General features: G+C 43.9%; 1 protein-coding gene across 2 annotated transcripts in view; it reads right to left on the bottom strand.

Moving 5' to 3' along the window:
- Nucleotides 1–964: 964 nt before the first annotated feature.
- Nucleotides 965–23143, bottom strand: part of LOC133349254 (CYFIP-related Rac1 interactor B-like) — a 34398-nt gene continuing 12219 nt past the window's right edge. For both annotated transcript variants that reach the window (XM_061562599.1, XM_061562598.1), the window contains 9 exons: nt 21964–22085; nt 19541–19646; nt 18265–18401; nt 17095–17172; nt 14672–14788; nt 12929–13008; nt 11983–12109; nt 8696–8766; nt 965–6644 (listed from right to left, as the gene is read on the bottom strand). In XM_061562599.1, the coding sequence (XP_061418583.1) occupies nt 6578–6644; nt 8696–8766; nt 11983–12109; nt 12929–13008; nt 14672–14788; nt 17095–17172; nt 18265–18401; nt 19541–19646; nt 21964–22085 (905 nt within the window). In that variant the 3' untranslated portion in view covers nt 965–6577. The remainder of the gene's footprint in view (nt 6645–8695; nt 8767–11982; nt 12110–12928; nt 13009–14671; nt 14789–17094; nt 17173–18264; nt 18402–19540; nt 19647–21963; nt 22086–23143) is intronic.

Raw genomic sequence — 23143 nt, 5'->3', positions numbered from 1 at the left:
GACAGACCTGGTCTTCACCTGAGGACGGCTGCTTGCGTTGTGGCCGAAACGTCGTGAGAATTATTTTATTATGTTTTATTTTTATTATTTCCATTCTACGTGACTTTACCGAAAGAACCAAGAAGATAACATAATATAACCCCAAGGGTCAATTAACATAAAATAACCCCACGGTGCAATTAACCTAATAGAACCAAACGGTTCAATTAACATAATAAACCCCACGGTGAAAAATAACAATATGCATATCACCACACCATTATCCAGTGTTGGTTGATGTATTTTGCTCATACATCGACGTGTAACGTTTAACACAATTCGAAATATAAGGATGCTGCCGTTGTAGTGATGCAATGATTTTTGTACACTGGACTTGCAATGCAGGTCACCGATTCGATCTCCTGGCGTGGCAATTCTCACAATTGATGTTGAGAGTTGTGGGTTTTACTCTCCAACACACCGGCGTGCTGAAGAAGTAACTAATTGGCATGTTTGTTTATGTCACAAACCTTACTAATTGGCTGTGTCGGGTGGTGGTGGCGGCGGATTTAATGACACATTTATATATTTACGCGATCTAACCCAAAAACCTCTATTATGAAACAATGGATGTGTCTTAAATCCTGACCCGACCGCTTTAATCCAACAGCAACCAGTAATTTGGTGCACCAGTTAGTCGATCGACATGTGTGTGGTGGGGTAAAGTGTGGGTGCTCCCACCAGCGTGGAAGAGTAGGCCAAAATATCCTTGACCTCCCTCTAATGGGGGAAACTTTTCGAGTGGCGTGAGCAAGTACTTTGCAGAGCCAGACTTCTCACAATCCAGGTCACTGTAACATTTACAGCAAATGTCACATGCACGGCTTGTTTGTGCAAAAAGATATAGAATTAATGCGGTGTAGTCATCAGCAGCCATGGTCTATCCTGTGTTGTCATCCCTGACAAAACCATCAACAGAGCGGAATATATCATCAAGCTTTTATTCTGTTGGATTTCATTCGTACAAAAGAGCATTTAAAAATGCAATGAACTGCATAACGGACCTCAAAATTACAGTATGATTCTTGAAAGGACATTTCATTTTAATGCGTGGCCACTTCCCACCAATTTCAATCGCACATTTCCTTTCAACACTTAACCACACACTGAGCCAACCCCATCTCAATCACTCCCCCCACCGCATCTTCATGCAACGCGATTAGACGCGTGACGACACATCGATTACAATCGAAAACCTATGCTCAAGGCGCACGGAACACTGCGAGTTATGACTCGATTATTCTTGATTCGTGTGTGATGCCAGTGGCGGTGCTAGGCAGAACGAAAATAAGCAGAAGTTTATGATCCCAACGAGCTCAAGAGTCTAGGGGATTCAAATAACACCCAATATCAGCTTGAACGGAGATCCTTATAAAAGCATAAAAGGGCATCATGCTATTGACACGATAACAAAAGTCATTTCTTTGAAATTGTTGTATTAGATTGGTTCACGTAACTCTGACAAGTAGTTTTGTCCAGAATTTGTTTGTTGTAATTACGCACCCCAAATAATTTCCAGAGGGCTCTCCCAATGGACTGGCACCCCCACCGCATGACGTTGTGACCGCTTCTCGCACTCGTAATTTTGCATGAATCAGAATGGTAGACGAAAGAATCAACTCAAATTAGTCGCGACCACGAATCGTAACAATTCATCGTTTTGTGATGGCATGAAAATCGTAAATGTGCTCAAAAGCCACACTCGGGGCATCAAGTGGCCAACAATGCACCAGCGTTAGACAGCCCACGGGTGATACGTTCGGATTGTAATTAATAAATGCGCAACCTTCCAATTGATGGCTCACATCACCGCATGCTGGAAGTCCTCCGCTGGAGATAACTCGAAAGAGCGCCTCTACAGAGTACTGTGACTGCATTCATTTGTTTCATAGCCGACAGCGAGTTGGTTTTCACTGCACGGAATGCTTTTCCCTTTTTGGGATTTATCTCAGATTGTATCATAAATATGCTACTCATGTCATTCGGTGAAGAAATATCGTTTGAGATATTTTCCAGTCAGTCGGGCCTCAAATAACCGTGCCGCAATATCGAGAGCTTTTCTGACCACTTTAAGGACACTTCCATTGACAATTGATGCTTAATCATCTGAAGTGTCAAATATACAATGTTATTTATCGAAGCTTTGCCCCAAAATTTACAATGATCCAGGACCATGGACCGCGAGTACATTTTAAGCTTAACTTTAGTTGTGCTGAATGATTTTTTTTATGTGTGTGTGGTCATTAGTGAAGGAGCAAGAGGCCATCAAATCCACTACACTTGAAAAGGTGGTTAATCACGGGTCGCGAACCAGATTGTAAAGCTTCTCAGTGGCATTGGCTCAGTGCTTCAACATGGCCATTGAGGCTCTCCTTAGCCATCAGGCCACCTCGTAGTAACTGAATCTTTCGAAACTTATTTCTGATTTAACCAGGGCCATTCCAAACGGTTTACTACGCTGTTCGTCACAACACGGGAAAAAGTGCACTTATTCAAACCCCTTTTCCCTCTAAGCCGGTATACAGCAAGCATGAGCATATTGTAGTCGTAAAAGCATTCTTTGTTTGCCTGCTTTTGGTTTAAATGTGCCGCACAAGCAAGAAAATAAACCGTACCAACATTAATATTGCCTCTAGAGGGCAGTCTAAACATGAGCTAAATGGACTTCCGATTACCCATGGCATACACCACTGTAAAGGCTGGTATACTTTACAAAAAAACTGAATGTTTATTCTACCAAGTAAAGCTTGGACAGAGCTTGCTTCAAACATAACTAGTGTTCAAATAATGTATGTCATTGAGCCGTTGGTCTGTTGTCAAACACTTATTAACGTCTGAACACAAACACGCACAAAAGCATAGTGATGCCATATCGGATGAGCCAGTGCAAGAAAGAGGGTACAACAATATCCCGTGTAATGAACAAAACGCATAGTTTTGCATTTTCGGCCCTAACGTGTTTCTAAATTGTACTCTCTTTCCCAAAGTACATAGTAAAGGCTCATATTAACTTCCATCTATTACGTGGCATATATTTGAGATTAATTCAATGTTTATTAATTTCCCTTAACACAATTATTTAAAACCAACTTGTTTACATATTTTCATTGAATTGTCTCTTCCATATTTGCAGAAGATCTCCCCATTCCTGCGTTCAGAATCTCACATCAACAAGAAGTCGCAATGCACACAAATACGAACTCGTGAAAATCAAGCCATGAGAGAGAACACAAGGGTTGGAGTTTTAACAAGCAACAATTCTCTACATCCATGTTTCTCAAACTCCGGTCCTAATGACCTCCCCACGATGCAGCATTCTGAGATTACCGTGACGTCTGTTCAACGTGTAGCGGCTCGAATCAAATGTGACAGGTAAGGATCCATAGCAAATTTCGATTTAAAGCTTTCGTGACTGCAGGGATTCATCTTTCTTGGTTCTTTTGGTAAAGTCACATAGAAGGGAAATAAAAAAAAAAAAATAATAATAATAATTCTCACGACGTTTCGGCCACAATGCAAACAGCCGTCCTCAGGTGAAGACCAGGTCTGTCGGGGAGACGGCGTCTGAATGCCCGAAACGTCGTGAGAATTATTTTATTATGTTTTATTTTTATTATTTTATTATTTCCCTTCTACGTGACTTTACCAAAAGAACCAAGAAGATGAATCCATAGCAAAGTAAAGCTGCACCACAGTGGAGGGGTCGCAAGGAGGAGAAACATTGCTCCACTTCACAAATGTGTCGTCGTCTGCCACATCTCACCACTAATTCACTCACCACTTCATGTCAAGCATTCTCTTGGATGATTCGCAAATGCATCAAGACGCCAACCCGACACTCGGGTCGAGAGTGGCTCCCGTCGCTTGTTTTGTGCCGTGACGACGGACATTCAAGTAACGAGTCGCGTTAAAACAGTAGCGGGTTTACAGTGATGGTCACACTTTGCATAGCACACTCTGCGGCTGCAACACATTTCCTACACACGTCAGTCTTTGCTTGTGAAGTGAGCAGACGCCCAATACATTCAGCGATGCCACTGCCGCCACATGGGCACGCAACGTGGTTTACGGGCGCGTGTACGCTCACACGCAAGTGCACTCTTCAGGCTCCAAGAGGCTGCTTTAAAGAGGGGGCAGGAAGCGTCGCAAGGCAGCCAGAGGCAGCTGCATAAAATATTCTTTGCGGAGGGCCGAAATGTTTTTTTGGAAGTATTTTTTTTCTATATATAATTTAATAAATGTTATTATTTTGTACGTCGAAAAATGTGACCGCGCAAGGTTGCCACTACCCTAGCACATCGTAGACTGACGTGCTCAAGGACATGGGATTCACCGATTGCGTCAGTCTGGAGTCCATTCCATTGGGTTTTAGGATACAAGCAAGATTCTCAATTGGTCCGTAGCACCATATTTCTTCAAACGCACCACATAATTCGCATCGTAATTTTCATGACCTGCCGTTCGGATGCGGGTCAGGTCATGACAAAAACATGACATAGTGAATATGACCTGATCGGCAACCGAAAACGGCAAGCCGTAAAAACGATCTGATGCAAACCTCTCCCGTCAGTCAACCACGTGCTCTGATAGTGTTGACCTCGCGCTCTGTCAGCGGTCAGCGAGCAGGCCTTCAAGAGGGTTTACTGCACAGGCTGTGTATTTGAATTCCGCAGCTGGTAAAAAAGTTTGCCCAGGCTAAACCCTACTAGACCTAGCCACTCGCCACTTAGGATTGCAGTGCATCCTGCAGCCTCTTTAAAAATGCCTGAAGGTCATGATACTCTCGGGAAATCACCGCCTGCGATCGTCACTAGCAACGCAATTACTATGCGCAGCTATAGTAACTCGGTGCAGCAAAAGCACAGCGAAACAGTTCTGCCTAGCCAATTTTACCAGTTTGTTGAAATATGTTGAATGAGCTATAGGTCGATAGAGCACTCAACGTTTGGTAGTTATGTGACCTGTCTGTAATCTGATTGGAAGTTGCTATCCTGGTTGCTCACTACAAGGAGCAGCAAATAGATGTGTCCAGATTTTGGCAACGAAATGGTGGCAACTATTTCCAGTGACAATGCCATGCAATGTCCATAGTGTATCATCGCCTTGAAGGAGCGCCAAATCAAGTCAGTACCTCAGTAGCAAAATAGCACTCGCAAGTTTTGTCCATAGTCACAGTACCAAGTCATCTTACAGACACATGCTACAGAAAGGCAGCTGGTGCTACAAGGGCATTGGTACCACATTTTAAATGATTGTACTATACTATATATTTTTTTTAATCGTTACATGCATACAAAATTAACTTATATAACACTTGTTTGATTTTTTTAATTTACCATTCTCTAACACCAAAAGCATAACACGCTGAGATGATTGACGTCTCCAGATGGAAAATATTAGATTGCATTTAAATCACGAGCATACTTTGAAAAAACTGAATCAGCCATTGCCATGAATACTTAACATTGATTACAGGAGCTGATTTTGGCTCTTTAGACCATTGAAGCTTACGGTCAACTAGGATGAGACAGAAATGTTTATAAAAAATAATATAATTTTTTAGCCAGCAGATATAATATTGTAACCTGCACCCTTACGTTTTAAATATGGGCCAACACTAACCTTGACATTAGCTTTGTGATACAACCATGAATCTTGTTGCCCGATAAAAAAACAATTCCTGAAACGCACCGTTTAATTCACATCAGCTGCCACCAGGTGGCCTTAATTGAGATTGTTCTCCCAAGGTCACCCCAAAAACAGTCTTTGAGCGTATCCATCACAATAAAATGCTTCGGTCATTAATGAAGCATGTCGCAGACTCTATTCACGTTCGTTATTGAATGGGACACGAAGATGCATTCAATTTGGCATGATCGGCCAGCAAAAGCTCTTAGAACATCACATTGTTAAAATAAAAAACGTTGTCGCAGGCGCAAATTAGCTCATCAGTTATATATGTATGCAATAGCATTTAAAAAAGGGTCACTTTGGTAAGAGGCAGCATTCTTATATACAAGTGCAAATGGACAAATTCTTGCTGGTATGTGCTTGGAATTAAATGCTAACAAATATATACACATACAAAGAAATCTACTGTCATGCTATGAATAAAACGAACTCTCAACACAATCAGCAAATTGTTTCCTTAGCCCAAGTCTTCCAAATCATGGCTATTAAAATCAACTCCATACTGCTCTCAAACCCTACAATTCCATCGACTGTGTTACAATTGCCATGCACAGTTTGTAAAACCTAGGACAGTACAATTTGATCATTTGGTTGGAGTACAGGTCCACACTGATAATCACACCGATGGAACAAATTAAAAAACAAAAACACTTCGACGAGTACCTCTTGGTGACATTTAAATAGTGCGGCGCACGTTTTGCATCAACCTGTACGCACGGCAAAGCGCGTACGCGTTAACGAGAGCCGGCGGCGAGACAGAGAGATGAACCTGCCGGCTAGAAAGACAAGGGCAGCAGCGATGTCACGCGGCAGCGCGTCCGAGACGCCCAGTCCGGGGCTCACGCTCTCACTGCTGGAGCATGGCCTTAATCTGCTTGGAGGTGGTCTCTTCATTTAAATGCTTGGTGTTGTACCTGGAATGGACGAGAGGCACGCACGTGATGGGTTTTATGGTCAAGACATACCCATCACATCCCGATCCCGTCAGACCTTGGAAACTAAGCAAGTGTTGGGCCTGGATAGTGCTTGGATGGGCAACCATCCGAGCACTACCAGCTGCACCTTTGACAGCGGAGCAAGATCTGCTGTTGTTCTGTCCACCTCCCACCTTCACCAACCCGCACTGACCAAGCGTGGTAAAGTATGGTCAATTAACGCTCACAACCTGTGCGGCATAGGCAGGCTCTCATATTTATAAAACTGGCTGTGCATGTATTAAAACACAGTCCCCTGTAAACAGTAGGCATGTTAACAATTTACCACTACCCACCAAGTAGTTCAATAACTTGGTCTGATTTGCCATCACGATTCAAGTCAGAAGTCAATTATCTTTTAACACATTCCTGCGGAGGGAGCTGGTAGGAACGTTGGGTTACTCCGTCAATGGCCAGGGTCAACGGCGGCGTGGTGTCTTCCGCAAATATGCCCGACTGAGGGCGGGCACAAGCCGGCGTGAGTAGGTTAAACGTTGAGTTTTATAAGGGCACCATGGGGTGACCAGCCCCTCCCCACCCAGCCCCACCGCTCCCACCCTCCCCACCCAGCCCCGCCCTGCATGACGGACACAATAATCCCCGGTGGGCTGGTGTAACCTGGCGGTTCCTACCAGTATCAACATGTTTATCTACGTTATTTTCTTTTCTCAGTTGTAAAATAGTATTTTTCCCCATTAGCCTAACTGTAACACTAGCACCTTTTCTACAAATGTAAAATAAACGAATTAACTAATGCAACGGCTATGCACCACAACAAACAGTGGAACACATCGTTAATTCCATGTCAGAAATCTCTGAAGGTACAAGAAGCCAACAGCTGGATTTAAATATTGCAAGTGGGTTTACGTTTGCTACCCAATTTATATCCATACAAAACAAGAGTATAATATTTTTATAATTTGAATACATTGGAAGGAAATCTAATCGCAAACTCACATTTCGATGCATGTAATTTGAATGCAATGTTGACTTGATTAATCACTGCACCATTGCATGTCCAATTGTGTCTGTAATACTGTGCCAATAAGCTTTAATATGCTAAACAATGGAACAGCTGCCTTGCAGAAATAGACACAGATCCCGTGTATCGGCGACACGAGCTGTTGGGGGAAGTTAGCGAGCACCTATTTAGGTCAGCATGGTGCCCTGATGCGGTCGCGTGACCAGCACCATGGCCAGCTGCTATCGTCTCCCTGGTACTGCTGTTCACACGCCACACCAGGTAAACATTTACTTCATGTTTAGCCATGGCTCAATATCAAACCCAGGTGGGCCGCGTTCGTAGTGAAGTGGGCTAACCCAGAGGTCGCAACCGAGTACCCGATACCCGTACCCTACCCGATACCCGGCTACCCGTACCCGGCCGGGTACGGGTACGGGTAGCCGTTTGCGACCCTGGTGCGGCCGGGTACGGGTAGGCCGTGAGTCACTGCTGAGTAACCGTTTGTCACTCATTTCGGGTAGGGTACGGGTACGGCCGGGTACGGGTACCCATTTGCGACCCTGGTGCGGCCGGGTACGGGTACGGGTAAGGAATCAAAACCCGTTTGCGACCTCTGGGCTAACCGCTCCACTGCCACCACCTCCACAACGAACATTGACACATGCACTCACGATCAAGGAGAAAGAATGAGAGGAGAATTAATTTGGGTAAATTACATGATCGCTAATAGCACATTATTTAAAACTGCTCCCAATCAGAATGTGCGTGCTCGACTCTTGTCAGGACTTCCAGTGACCGGCAACACAAGAAGTCTGCTCTGCAACTGGTACCGTTTACGTGCTGGCAGCAATGGAGAAGTAGGGGAGGTGGAAATGTTGAAAAATATATATTTTTAAACATTATAAACATGGGTGGGCGGCCAACAGGAAGCCCGACTGTCTTCGTTGGCAATTTTCCCACGGAAATAAAAAAAGAATACAAGAATGCAGCAGGCGGAACGCAGTGCGGGCGGGTGGGGCACACAAACCTGAGCGCATTCAGGAGACCCTCCACGCTATTGGCTGGCTGGTCCTTTAACACCTTGATGCAGCCTTTCATCTGTTAAAATCAGCACACAAAAAACCCCTTTAGAAGGTGAACAGGAGCATCATCGGTGATCAAACAACTCGTGTTCATTCAAGTTTTTGCAATGTTTAAAGTCAGCGAGAGATCACAGATACAACAACTCCCTTTCTGGAACGCAGACGTGAGATGTACTGTCCTTGGATACGGGCACAAAGGTTCCCAGGGAACCGGATTGGTGCAGACATTAACCATGAATAATATATAAAATGCAGTATTTAAAATAATATAATTATTTATACGTAAAATCACAGCATCAACAAAACATTATCTTTAACAGGTTAAAGCCCTCTAAATGAGCATACTGCTTGTAGTGGTGAATCAATACAAATTTGAAATACCCACAACGCTCATTGTTTAACAATACCTTTCTGTTAAAAGATAACGTTAACCCCTATCGGCATTACAGTTAGAGAAATCATTGATCATTATAAATATGAAACCTCTGCCTAATGAATGAAAACAAATTATATTATAAAGGCAGAGCTTCTGGTGTAGAACAGCGTTAATGATGAATGTGGTAATCTACAACCAACATAACTACCAAAACACTATCAAACACTTGTTTATTAAAGCTCAGCAGTGAGATTTTTCTCGTGCAAGTGCGGCGTTATTCCTTCTATTAAAACTTTGTTTACACAAGGAAAGGATTTCGATTTAAAGCTTTCGTGACTGCAGGGATTCATCTTCTTGGTTCTTTCGGTAAAGTCAAGCAGACTCTGTCTACTTGACAGACCTGTTCTCCACCTGAAGACGGATGCTTGCGTTGTGGCCAAAACGTCGTGAGAATTATTTTATTATGTTTTATTTTTTTTATTTTATTACTTCCCTTCTACGTGACTTTACCGAAAGAACCAAGAAGACGAGGAAAGGAGTTGACGTGGGACGTGATGTGAACAGAGCTGATCAAGCGGATTTTATTCACGCGGTCCCGTGTAAAATCCCTGGCCAAGTTCTGCCTCTCACACTCCACAGCTGATAACGCCCAACTGAACTTCCCTTTTTCGTCATTTCCACTTCAGAGAGGAACTCGTGTGCCAAGACAAAACTGTGCCAATCACAATTTGAAATTAGAAAGCAGCGAAATACAAAAACACATGAAAACGCTTTACAGCAAAGAATGACATTAAGAGTAATAACAATAGGGGCCATCCATGGAGTACGTACGCATGGAGGGGGGAAGGGGGGGTTTAACCCAAATGCGTACGCTTGCATATGGGGGGTCTACTGACAATGTACGTAGGCATAGGAAACTGGGGGGGGGGAGTGAAGGGTGAGGCATCTATAGTAATTTGTCGACATTGGCCTTCAAATGAGCCACAGTTCAGTGTCTTCAGCTGTCAGACAACAAGTACTGCTGGGAGAAGTGGGACTCTGGGAGAGGTGTCACTCGTGTGCCACCGTGCCCCTGACTGCAGCTGTCACGCAGCTCAGCAACATCAGTGGCCAAGGTACGCAACTTAATTATTTAATGCAGGCGGAGGTGGACTATCTGTTTGCTTAAACACGTTAATATTATTAATCCTTGATCGTTTCTGCATGGATTAAATATCGGCCATTCTAAAGGATTCGGGGTGGGGGGGGGGGGGAGTACGCGTGCGTACAGGGAGGGAGGGACGGGTCAAGTTTTGACAGATTTTTGCGTACGTACTTAATGGATGGCCCCATATAATTGTTATTTAAAACCCTTTGTCAATCAACGACTGGACGAAAGCCTCCCAAAACCGCTTGGTTTACGGAAGTTGTTATACCATCCTTCACCAAGCTGGTCAGTGCAATTTAATTAAGGTGGGGGAGATTTAACCAGTTTTAATATCAATTTCCACCTATGATAGCCATGGCCTGGAATGGAACTGGGTTCACCAGGTTTGTAGCGCACTTCATTGCAGCGATGAAAAATGTATAATGTTGCAGGCCATTTTTAAGTAGTAGGCCTCATGTGCCTGTGGGCCCTATGATATCAAGTCACGAGAGGCACACACCGTGCGGACCCGCAGGTTCCCATCCTCGCTGTGGACGCTCACGAGCAACAAAAGCGAGTGTGTAACATTTGTGAGCGCTACATCTCCATTCGGGTGCAGATTCAATACAGAGGTGAACCGCCCGACCTTGGCACAGGGCGACACACAAAGCGTTTTCTTTGCCTCGCACCCACGCCATGGCGTTGTGCTCTCGCGTGAAACGTTGAAAGGCCACGAGACTTTTGGCACGATCCTCTCAAATCTGCGCAGTGTGAATGCGAAAGCCTGCATGCATGTGTGGATGTGTGGGTGTGTGGGTGTGTGGGCATCCATGCAGATTAAGGATTTTGCTGCCACCGCATCTCTGATCTTGCACAGCTGTGTGCGTGTCTTGAACTCGTTATAAAGTATACTCTTTGGTTCTTTCGGTAAAGTCACGTAGGTATAAAATAAAATAAATCACGACGTTTCGGGCGCAACACAAGCGTCCATCATCAGGTGAGAAAGCATGGTCTGCTGCTGAGACAGACTGTTTTAAAAGGTTTGAAATGGGTGTAGCTCAAGGGTTATAAAGAAGTGGCCGGGGCTAGTGATGTTAATGTGAGAAATTAGCATGTAACTGTCGTTATAAACTCAGAGATCCAATTGGGTAAAGCTATTTGAAAAGTCCTGACAAAACAGAATATCGTAGTACGAAAAAATGCTTGTCAAAAAACTGAAAAAGACGATCTTCTAAAGGATCCTATTTTTTCTGTACTTAGATTGAATGTAAAAGGTAACTAATGTTTAAGATAATCTGTTCGAATCATTTTTTACTGTTTAAAAATGTATCTAAAGGTAAAAAACACCCTGAAGATGAGGAGTTAACTTTAATAAAAATGTAACAAACATTTTTACACATCAGACGTTATTGTTCCCAAACTGAAGCGACGTGCACATACATGTGTGTGCATGCATGGCGGGGGAGCAATGGCGGTGTGGTTATCCCACTACGCTACAAAACCAGCAACCAGAATTGATATCAGAACAGAGTCTGGGTTTCCCCTAAATCAACTCAGCCTAAAACACATACCAGGTACCGTGTGTGAACACCAGCACAGGTGAGATAAATATCACCAGGCGTAGTTCAGACCACACCACCCCGTTGGGAGTCACTACTTGCCCCAAAATGAAATTAAGCCATACAGGGGATTTATTTGCATGCGTGCAGGCGTGTGTGCGTGCACCGTACGTCGATTTTGGAAGATTTGGCGAAGGCGCCCACAGGATGCACGTGGTCGTAGAGTATGATGACGCCCACCATAACGCGCAAGCAGAAGAACACCGTCTCTTCGCTCGCAAAGCGCTTCCTGTACTCCCTGCCGGCAGTGCACACACACAGAGACTGCAATTGCCAACCAAGCCTGTGTGTGTGTGTGTTACCAAATGAACCCAAAATGTGCCCCATTTCATCGCATCTCAGAAGCAAAGCAGGTTTCATTCCAGATAGTGCTTGAATGGAAGACAACCATGCATAGAAAACAGGTATATTGTATGTTGCTGCAGGACTACATCATCAATTCTTAAGCTACATACAGTAAAACCTTGGATTGCGAGCATAATTCGTTCCGGAAACGTGTTTGCAATCCAAAGCACTCGTATATCAGTTGTGATCACGTGACGCTCGGCAGACAAAGCATATACACATACTACTCGTATTGCAAGACCTCGCTCGTTAATCAAATTAATATTTAGGTAAAATTTTTGCTCGTTTGGCAAAACACTCGCAGACCAAGTTACTGGCAATCCAAGGTTTTACTGTATATATTTTGATACCAGGGACTGCCATTGGAGCAGTTCAGATAATGAAGTTCATGCAAAATTCCACCTGGAGGTGGCTAAAAATTGTACCCGAGGTCACTGGAATTGCCGTGCTGCGCATTAATCACCACGCCACTACGGACTGTAGGTGCAGTGCGACGTGAACACAAAGATCGCCGTGTAGTCATACAAACTGTCGGGGCAAGTGCCGTTGGGGCGGGCCTATGACGGCCTGCATGGCGCACGAGGGTGTGGTGTGGCCAACACCACACCCGGTCGCCTTCGTCTCCCCAGTGCAGATGTTGACATACCAACCATGTGCTCATTTGAAGCACACGGCAACACACAGTCACATGCGGTCACAGCGCGAGGCTTACGGTGTCTCCAGCATGACTTTGCACACCCTCGCCATGGTGCTCAAGCAGTCTGTCGTATTTTCCAGGGGAAGTGACTTGTGCTGAAACAGGAATCAACATTGTACACATTATTAACTACCGATTAAACAAAAAGGCGTGAAGCAAACAAATATCCCAGCGATATGCGAATAAAACATTTGAATTTGATATGTTCACCATGATAAACCTTGCTCGTTTATTAAAAATGAGATACATTTGAACAAGTTGAGGCTATTAATGCCAAGTGATATAAAAAAAGACATGATCTTCTTGGTTCTTTCGGTAAAGTCACGTAGAAGGGAAATAATAAAATAATAAAACATTTTACATAATAAAATACAATTCTCACGACGTTTCGGCCACAACGCAAGCAGCCGTCCTCAGGTGAAGAACAGGTCTGTCGGAAAGACAGCGTCTGAAACGTCGTGAGAATTGTATTTTATTGTTTGAGTTTTATTATTTGATTATTTCCCTTCTACGTGACTTTACCGAAAGAACCAAGAAGATGAATCCCTGCAGTCCCGAAAGCTTTAAATCTAAAAAAGACATGCTGTTGTGACTTAAAAGGACAATGTAAACTCTTCCAAATTGAGGGCTTGGTGCCCTTTAACTCGTGTCTATGGATCGTCTGCTGCTTTGGCCTGTATGTCAGGCCTGCATTGCACTGGATCAGTTATCATGTTGGCCCAGGCCTCCCCTTGAAATAGGAACTAGCATTCTAAACGGGTTCTCACCAGGTAAAATAAAGTCCATGAAACAATCGCCCATATCTCTCCACCCAATTAATGCTGTATTCCATGAACAGCATCAAGTATGAGTGCCTGTTATTTGGTAGGGATTTGCCGTAATTTATCAAACAATTTATAAGGCTTCCCTGACGCTGTTTTCAAATGTCCAGCAACTCTATGATACTGTCAAAACCTAAAAACTCATGTTCGTCAATAACACCATCCTAAAAGGAAGAATATATAATAGATGATGTATTGGGGAAATGGCCCTTCCTCATGGCACGTAATGAATGTGTTATTGACGAATGTTTTACATTTTTGTTATTTATGACCCACTGCCAACGCATCACGAGCAAATAATTCGTTTAATTTTCTCTGAACAGAGCGTGCCTAGTCACGTTACCACACTAAACACCACAACTCGTAGATAAGAGACAGGTTTTCCTTATCAATCTCTAGGCGGATAATTGCGACTACTTTGCACAATAAATGACCTGTAAGCCAAATCTACTTTTCTTTACTATCATTTTCAATAGCAAGCCACTGTCAACGTCAAATTTGTCTGACCTTGGAAGATCTCAGAAGCCAAGCAGGCCTCAACCTGGATAGTGCATGGAAGGTTGACCGCCAAGCACAAAGTTTGTTATTGGCTGCGGGGCAATATTGTGGGCATCCAAGGGCAGTACAGCAAAAGGTATTGTGGTAGTGGAATATGCTCCCACGGAAATGCTCCCCATCTTTACAGACCCGCACTGACCAGCGTGAAAGTATGGTCAAATAACCCCTTGCAACATGCAAAGCGTGGGACGTGCCCTCATCCAGCAATGAAATTCCCAAAGGACTGTACATGTACAACACACATGTTGCCTTGTACTTACGTACCAGGCAAACCAAACTAATATGAGCCCAGAAGGGGCACACATCCTGTTAAACATTCTCCAGAAAGACCCAACACGGGAACAAGAGACAATAAACCGCGTACGTCACCCACTGTTACCTCCTGCACAAACCGCGTGGTGCCATCGCTCAGCGTCTTCAGCATTGGCGTCGCTTCCGCGTAGAACAGGGACATGCGGTTCGCCATCTCGTTATTCACCTCCATCTCCACGTCGGACTGTGGCGAATGCAAAACGGCAGCAACGGAAAAGCGCATCAGCCTGCGCACAACGCCACGTTTTTGTGGGCAACGCCTGCCGCAGCTCCTGTACACTGCCGAATGAAATATGATGAACCAAGAAAGTGTTTGACAATGTTCCCGTTAAAAGCAGTTATGGAACACTAAAGTCAAGTAGACAGCCAGAAGGCACGTATTGCTGCCATGATTCACAAAACGTTCACAATTTGAGATACATTTTTTAACTTTCTTTTTTACCGTTTTTGTATTGCCTGGTTTTTTATGTTCCGGCTCGTTTGTGATATTGGCTTGATAGTACGACATTTCACAAGCGTGGCATCCTCATCATTAGATGCGTCATGTGTACATACTTATTTTCATGAATTAATATTTTTTACATGTTAACATAAAGTAATACACCGTTTAACTGCATACCTATACAGGTCACTATGCATCGATGGTGATTAACTGTGAGCAGACCACAATAGGTACTGCAATTTTTGTGCACACAAAAAATGGCAGGATGTAAAGCACAATGTGCACGCATAATGTGTGTTGATTACCCTATGAATAGACACACTTAAGCGGTTGTGCTTTCGCTACGTTGTCCCCACCTGAAGAAGGACGCTTATGTTGCGCCCGAAACGTCGTGATTTAATTGAGTTGTTTGTCATTTATTTTATTTTTGACCTACGTGACTTTACCGAAAAAACCAAAAAGTATGAATCCTTGCAGTCACGAAAACTTCAAATCTAGAACCCTATGAATAACCCAACCGGTAATGCATATACATTGTAATGTATATACATACATTACCCCCCCACCCGCCTTCACACCTGATTGACTCACAAGGGACGACATAAGTTTTATCCCTCTATTTAAGAACGAAACAGGATAATTCTCCACAAATGTGGCTGTCGCCTGATGATGCGAGTTGTAATTACTGGAGAAACGTCGTACTCGAATTGTAAATGTTGTGGGTTTACTCTCCAACACAGCGGTGTGCTGTACCAGTAACGAACTGCCGTGTTTCGTTTACGTGACAAACCTTACAAATTGGCACGCATTTATATTTACGCGATCTAACCCAAAATAACGTATATTACGGATCATATTTACATGCCTTGTGGGCAGTGTCATAAACACAAAGTTTGAGTAATGGAATGGACTTCGTGTTTCCCATGTGCAGGGGTCGGCAACGTGCGGCTCTGGAGGTGCATGTGGCTCTTTAAGGACCGCTTCGTGACGTAGTTTATCAAGGACCGTCTCTCGCATTCACATGCATTGCGGCTCTTGAAATATTGAGTTGTTTTTTACCGAATCCGAAAAAAAGGCTGTTCTTGTTCATTTGGTTGCCAACCGCTGACCATGTGGATGGATGAAGTCAACTTCATATACATTGCAGAGGTGTATGTATATTAAACTTCTTTCACACTGTACGCAGCCAACCGAGCTAATCGGAGGTGCGGTGTAGGAGCATCTCAAACTGCCTTTAGCGGCTAGGAATCAAACTCAGGTCATCGGGTTCACAACGTACTGCACCAAACACTGCACCACCGTTCTAACCATTTTCATTTCTAATAAATAAGGCAAATACCAGTAATGCATTGAGTCAATCCCAATGACAAAACGATACTCAAGCAACAAACATTGCAGCCAACAGAAACTTGTCAAAAGTTATGTTTTTACTTTTCCCAAAGAGGGTGTGCGATCACATACGCAAGTCATTGGTGTTCAATTTACACTCTCCAAAACAATATTTTCCAACGCATTTTGAGCAGTGAACACATTTAAAGGCAGATGATAATTCAACAAAGCGAGCTTTGACGGAAGGCAACGATTAAGGAATTGACATGCAATAGCGCTACTTTTAACGTGCGGGAAAGGCGACGCATGCCCAAGAGTCACATAAATCTTCATCTGGACTCCTTATCAGCCCTGATCTACGATGGCGAAAGCTGGGGGCTTTGACAGGGACTTTGTCACTATCTGCAGAGGTCCGCGGTTCGAAACCGGCAGTCCGCTCTCTTAATAGTCCCTTCTGCATCAGACTGGACGAAAAAAAAAAATCCTACGACGTCCTTGAAAAAGAGGAAGCCAATATGTTTTTCAACGTCATGGTCCAAATTTGCCCAATTGTTAAAACGACCTGCATATTGGGGTAACACAAACCAACATCCCCTCGTACTGCGAAACTACTGCAGACAGTGTCGGTGAAACACAGTGCCTTCAGGATCCCCGTGCGCGATAAGGATGGCGTGAAGACCAAATGTTCTAATGATGCGAGTTCATTCAGTTCCACTCACACCCATGTTGTTGATGCGCATGCGGCTCAGCGTCCGTCTGTAGTAGCTGAAGTCGTTCTGAATGGCCGGGTTGGTCATCTAACCAGGGCACAGTGAGCACAAGAAAATAAGGAGCAGGACAAATATCTCACACTGCAATAAAAAAAACATGGAATTATAATACAAACATAAAACATACAGTGAGGGAAAAAAGTATTTGATCCCCTGCTGATTTTGTACGTTTGCCCACTGACAAAGAAATGGTCAGTCTATAATTTTAATGGTAGGTTTATTTGAACAGTGAGAGACCGAATAACAACAACAAAATCCAGAAAAACGCATGTCAAAAATTTTATAAATTGATAAAATTATAGACTTATCATTTCTTTGTCAGTGGGCAAATGTACAAAATCAGCAGGGGATCAAATACTTTTTTCCCTCACTGTACAGCTCAAATTGTAAAACTAATTATTAGGCACATGTAACAATGCGTAAATGAAAATCAGACTTTAGCTGACAATGAATGTGTGGAATGTGCACGTGAAAATCCGCAGATTATGATTAATGCCACAATTATGCAGACCCGGGGTCAATTACATTCACAGCAGCATTGTTAGCCAAAAATACAATTACTTTGTGACTCCAATTCATTATGAATGCCATGAATACAATTGTTACTGACCCCAGGTCTGCATTTAGGCTAATGGAACAAATTGATACTGATCATATGAACCAACAATGAACAGGAGACAATTTACAGAAAATATAAATTATTGTATAGGCTGTGAACGCAAATCGTGGCAATTGGTCGAGTTTGTGGATGGTGAATCATCAAACACCTCCAGATTATCCACAGAAGGTATTGTCCATTAAGCCTGGATAATGCTTAGATGGGTGACCACATCCCATAGCAGCCAGGACTACATTGTCAGCAGAGGTGAGTACAGTAAAACCAATTGTTACATTGTACTATGCTTCCCACTTTCACCAACCCATACTGAGCAGCATGGCGACGTATGATCAAATAAACACTGCGACCTGGACGGTGTCGGAAGGCCCCCATCCTGCAGTGGATTGAGGAAAAGGGCCATACATTAATGTAGGGCCTGTTAAACTTACATCCAATGTCCACAACATATGCCTTTTAACATGCTGCCTCTCACTGAATCAGCCGGCCCCGTTCCCCGGTACCTTGAGCTCGTCGAACTGCAGAGTGAAGTGCAGGATCTCTGCAAACTGCTTAGCGAGTGCCTGCTCCCGCTCCAGATGCTGCATGGACGTGAGCGGCGGGCAAGTGAGCGCCACCAGGAGGCTCTGCAGAGCGCGGTCTGACAGGCGCACACGAGACATGTAAACTGCACAGGCTGTTCGGGCAAGTGCTTGCAAGTGAACGCCTATGAAGGCTGGCACGGCGTACAAGGGTGCGGTGTGGCCAACACCACGCCCATCCGCATTTTTTGTACTTATTGCGGATGTCTAAACACCCATCATGGGATACTCATTTAAGGCTAAGTCGATGTAGGAGGAAGCCCAGGACCAGTTCAGGCATGAACCCAGGTCCCCGATTCATAGCAGTTTATTAACCACCATAACATTGCTCCCCACGCGCATACACACGCACGCACGCACACGACCCAGCTACCACTGGGCTGGAAAACACTTGCCCAGACGCCAACTTAATCAAGTATAAAAAAAAGCATGCTTTTATTTGCTTTCATCATCTTGAGCCAAACCATAACAGATTATTGTGGGAGCACATACATTTGTAGCCAACCATGGTATGACTTAAGATGCCTTAGGCTCTACATTAATGTTGAACATTGGTACAAAGAAATATTGTTCGATGCATATCCATTTTTTCCATTATGCTCTGACAATTATAAGAGTAAAAATAAATCAAATACGAAATCAAGTTACAACATTTGGCAGCTGTTTACTTTCAAGCATGAGTTTGTAAAATTAAATACCTTAAGTAAGATTCATACCAAACTTAAAGAACCATGTGCATATATTCAGCTGTTTCTGTACCTTTTATTAAGCCAAATGACATTTCAAACAATACCAAGGTTACTGTTTTAAAATGGCATTAGGCTTAACAAAAGCCACCGTTCAATATTGTTGGATAAGGAATTAAACTCTCCTTGATACATCTGAGTAGAGAGGTGGGTGGCACAGTGGTAAATGCACTGCGTTACGAACCCGGCGAAACAAGTTGAATTCCCCGTCACAGCTACAATCAGTGGATCAATATCTAAACCAGCCCTAGACTCCCCTCCACCTTCACCCATTCCTACTGACCAGCATGGTGAAGTATGGTCATGGGGAAGCCTTCCCCAGCAGTTGACTGACAAAACGGATGCAAATTACTATTATTATTTAAATGTGTTGACACTTTAAACTCCCTAAGCTCATCCGTTGGCAAGCTACAGCGCAGAGATGATGCACGTCACACGACGCGACGCCTCACCGAGGCGCTGGGAGAACTCGAAGAAGCGTTTGAGTTTGGAGACGAGCGGGCAAACAGCGTTCCACGCCTTCTCCTGGAAGATCTCATTCCCAGGGTTGGAAATCGCCTGCAAGAGCATAGACAAAACACCGCGATTGTTTCAGAATGTGGTTGTTGCACACATGCACGCTGATGTCCCATGCGAGAAGTGGTGGTGCGAAAGCTAACAGAAGTTTCTTCTTCTGTTAAACAATGCTGAAATGAAACCGTGTGTACATTCTTTTAAAGTCATACCCAGTGTCCACCTATTTATCCATGCGAGCCTCACTGATACTCAAGCGTTTGTTTTTTTACCAGTCCTTCCTGCATTGGGATGCTTGGCCAATTCCATTAATGAGTGCTTTGTGTGTGTGTGGAAAAGTTACACAATGGCAACGAAAGGCCCATATACAGATCGGTTCATAGCCCAACCATGTTCGACTGCAGCGTTCAGTCACCTCAACCGGGTCTCAAATCGTGTTCACGACATTCATGCTTGGGAAATCCAACTAATTCCTTCCGGACAATTTTTGTTTCTAAAATTATTCGCATACAGGAGACAAAACAGTCCAAAACGTCCTATGGACAGGCCTGCAAGATACTCACCGTACAGCTACAGGGACCTCACTGGGGTAAACCTACCAGCTAGCATATGACTAACATGACCCTAAATGAACATGATCATCAGATCTCTGCAGCTAAGCTGAATAAGGCCTGGTTAATACTTGGATAGGGGATACCAGGTGTAGAGATGCTCAGGAGATGGCAGCACAACGGAATATTGAAACTGTGTAGAACTTTGAGCGTGTGGGTTTTTTCAAAGGTACCCCAAGTTCCTTGTACATGAAGGCAAACACTCATAAATAATCTTCTTGGTTCTTTCGGTAAAGTCATGTAGAAGGGAAGTAATAAAATAATAAAAATAAAACATAATAAAATAATTCTCACGACGTTTCGCAGCCGTCCTCAGGTGAAGAGGACGGCTGCTTGCGTTGTGGCCGAAACGTCGTGAGAATAATTTTATTATGTTTTATTTTTATTATTTTATTACTTCCCTTCTACGTGACTTTACCGAAAGAACCAAGAAGATGAATCCCTGCAGTCACGAAAGCTTTAAATCGAAATTTAACTCATAAATAAAATTAACCAATCATCAGTCTTGAGATTCAGTGGGGATCTCTTGGGTAAATCAAGTAAGTCCTCTGTAGATGCGTTCCTGAAAAGTGCTACGTTAAGCAAAACACGTGTTAAGCAAAAACTATTTCCCCATAAATAATGTAACGATAAAAGTTGGCGAGATACGGTGTAGACACACACAGAAAGATGACGGATAATAACTCGGGGTACGCCGCGCTGTTGCTGTATCATTCCGCATACTGTATCATACTGCTCCCACGTGCAGCTCAAGTAGTTTGTCGGTGACCACTCAGAAACCGAATCATAGCGGTGCGCGTTACCTTGTTATAATGGCGCAGGTTTCGCATTGTGCAAAAAGTGTTTCCTCATGGAAGAACCGCGTTGTAGCGAAAAAACGTTGTGTAAACACACGTTAACCAAAGACTTACCAGAAAGGACATTATTATTATGGTTATGTTAAAGAAACAGAGAGTGATTATGTTATTTTCATAGAGGTGGTCAAGAAAGCAAAAGGTGTCGGACCACCATGTTTAGGATATGGCGCTTGAGGAAATGTGGTGTGTGCGAGTGTACATCTGGGGAGTAGTGGCATGGTGGTTAGTGCACTGCACGACAAACCCACTTAACCTGTGATCAATTTCGATTTAAAGCTTTCGTGACTGCAGGGATTCATCTTCTTGGTTCTTTCAGTAAAGTCACGTAGAAGGGAAGTAATAAAATAATAAAAATAAAACATAATAAAACAATTCTCACGACGTTTCGGCCACAACGCAAGCAGCCGTCCTCAGGCGAAGAATGTGATCAATTCCCGTCATTAATATCAGCGACAAGTGATTTCTGAACTGGTAGATTCAGCCTGAATAAAATGCTTGGTGGGGTGTGTAAACATTAGCACTGGGGAGACAAAAGTGGCCGGGCATGTTGAAGACCTTCATGGCTACCAGCCTTTGCCACTAAAATCTCTGTAGGCTACACAGGGGAACTTTATCTGTGTGTGCACCTCTCAGGAGTGGTAGTGCAGCGATGAGCATGCTGCACTAGGAACCCGGCAACCCGAGATCAATTCCCACTCATGGCCAACACCAGTGACCGGTCCTGGGCCTCCCCTAGGTCGACTTATCCTCAAATGAGTACCTGGTGTGGAGTGTAAACATCGACACTAGGGAGATAAAGGCGGCCAGGCGTGGGTATTGGCCTCCCACCCCCTCGTGTGCCGTGCCGGCCTTCAGAGGCGCTACGCGTGAGAGGATATGTGTCTTTGTGTGCACCTCTCGTATCTCGTTGCCAGCGCCGCAGTACTCCTGCAGCTCAGACAGCACGCTCCGTGTGCCCTGCAGCACCGACCCCACCGACATCCACGTCTGCTGCTCATTGTCAGTCGGCTGTGCATCTGGGCAGCGGCAGCAGCAGCAGCATCCTCATCAACAACTTTAATTGATAAGAGCGTTTAAATGCAATTACATCTAACGATACTAGAAAAATATGATGAGACTACATTCGAGGTGAATATCAGGTTACCATGGGAGACAGCAGAGAGAGAGAGAGAGCAACACCCTGCCATATCCTGGGATGGCATAAGAGGGTCCCAGCACGAACAACAACAACAATGAGCCTCAGGGGTAGCTGAGGCAGCCAGGGCAGCACCTACAGGTCCCAGGGCATCCTCGGCGTGGGGGTGGGTTCAGGCCCTTCAAGGAGTCCCAGTGATGATAATCAGTATGACAAAGTGGAAATGACGAATTCTTGACGATGATGCTAATGAGGATTTAATCATTATTAGCCATTGATGGTCATCAGCAGCATCAACAACAGCATCTTCTAAAACACGTAAAAAAGTATTTTTGACACAAGCATTGAGATCCGTGAGGGACAGCCAGATAAACATTTGCTTTTAGCAACCAAGCATAGAGGCAATTCCCATTCTCTTATGGATCTACATGGTCACTTTTTTATTTTAGAAGTTGAATTCACATCAGACCACACTCCACCAACACTTTGCAGTAAGAAACAGAACGTTTAATGCATTCTAATAACATCTATTTATTAATCATCAATGAGTAAATAAAATAAAAAAATTATATCTTCCCCCTTTTTTTTACATCAGTCAGCACTCACGAATTACCACAAACTTTATCACTTGTCCTGTTGCAAACCGGCTTGGGGAAATCCATGGCGAGTCGAGGCGGTAAATGAAATCGAAATGTTTTCATTAAATTATAATGTAACCATCAGGATGCAGAGAACATTTGAGTCAGCTCAAGTTTCCCCTGTTCAGGGCGCCATGACTCATTTTGTATGGATATGTGGAATTTGGGCTGAGCTCCATTTTTTGCTAATCAATGCCAAATGCATTGAACGGTAGCTACGAAGCATATTCACGACTGCAACGTGAAACCCGCGTTACTCTAACCAGGGGATGCTGTTGTGGTGTAACGGTTAGCACCCTGG

Source organism: Lethenteron reissneri, chromosome 29, assembly GCF_015708825.2.
Source record: "Lethenteron reissneri isolate LAM-NWPU_2019-01 chromosome 29, ASM1570882v1, whole genome shotgun sequence".
NCBI classification, from domain to species: domain Eukaryota; kingdom Metazoa; phylum Chordata; class Hyperoartia; order Petromyzontiformes; family Petromyzontidae; genus Lethenteron; species Lethenteron reissneri.
The sequence above is the reverse complement of the archived record's forward strand: the minus strand, read 5'-3'. Positions and strand labels throughout refer to the sequence as shown.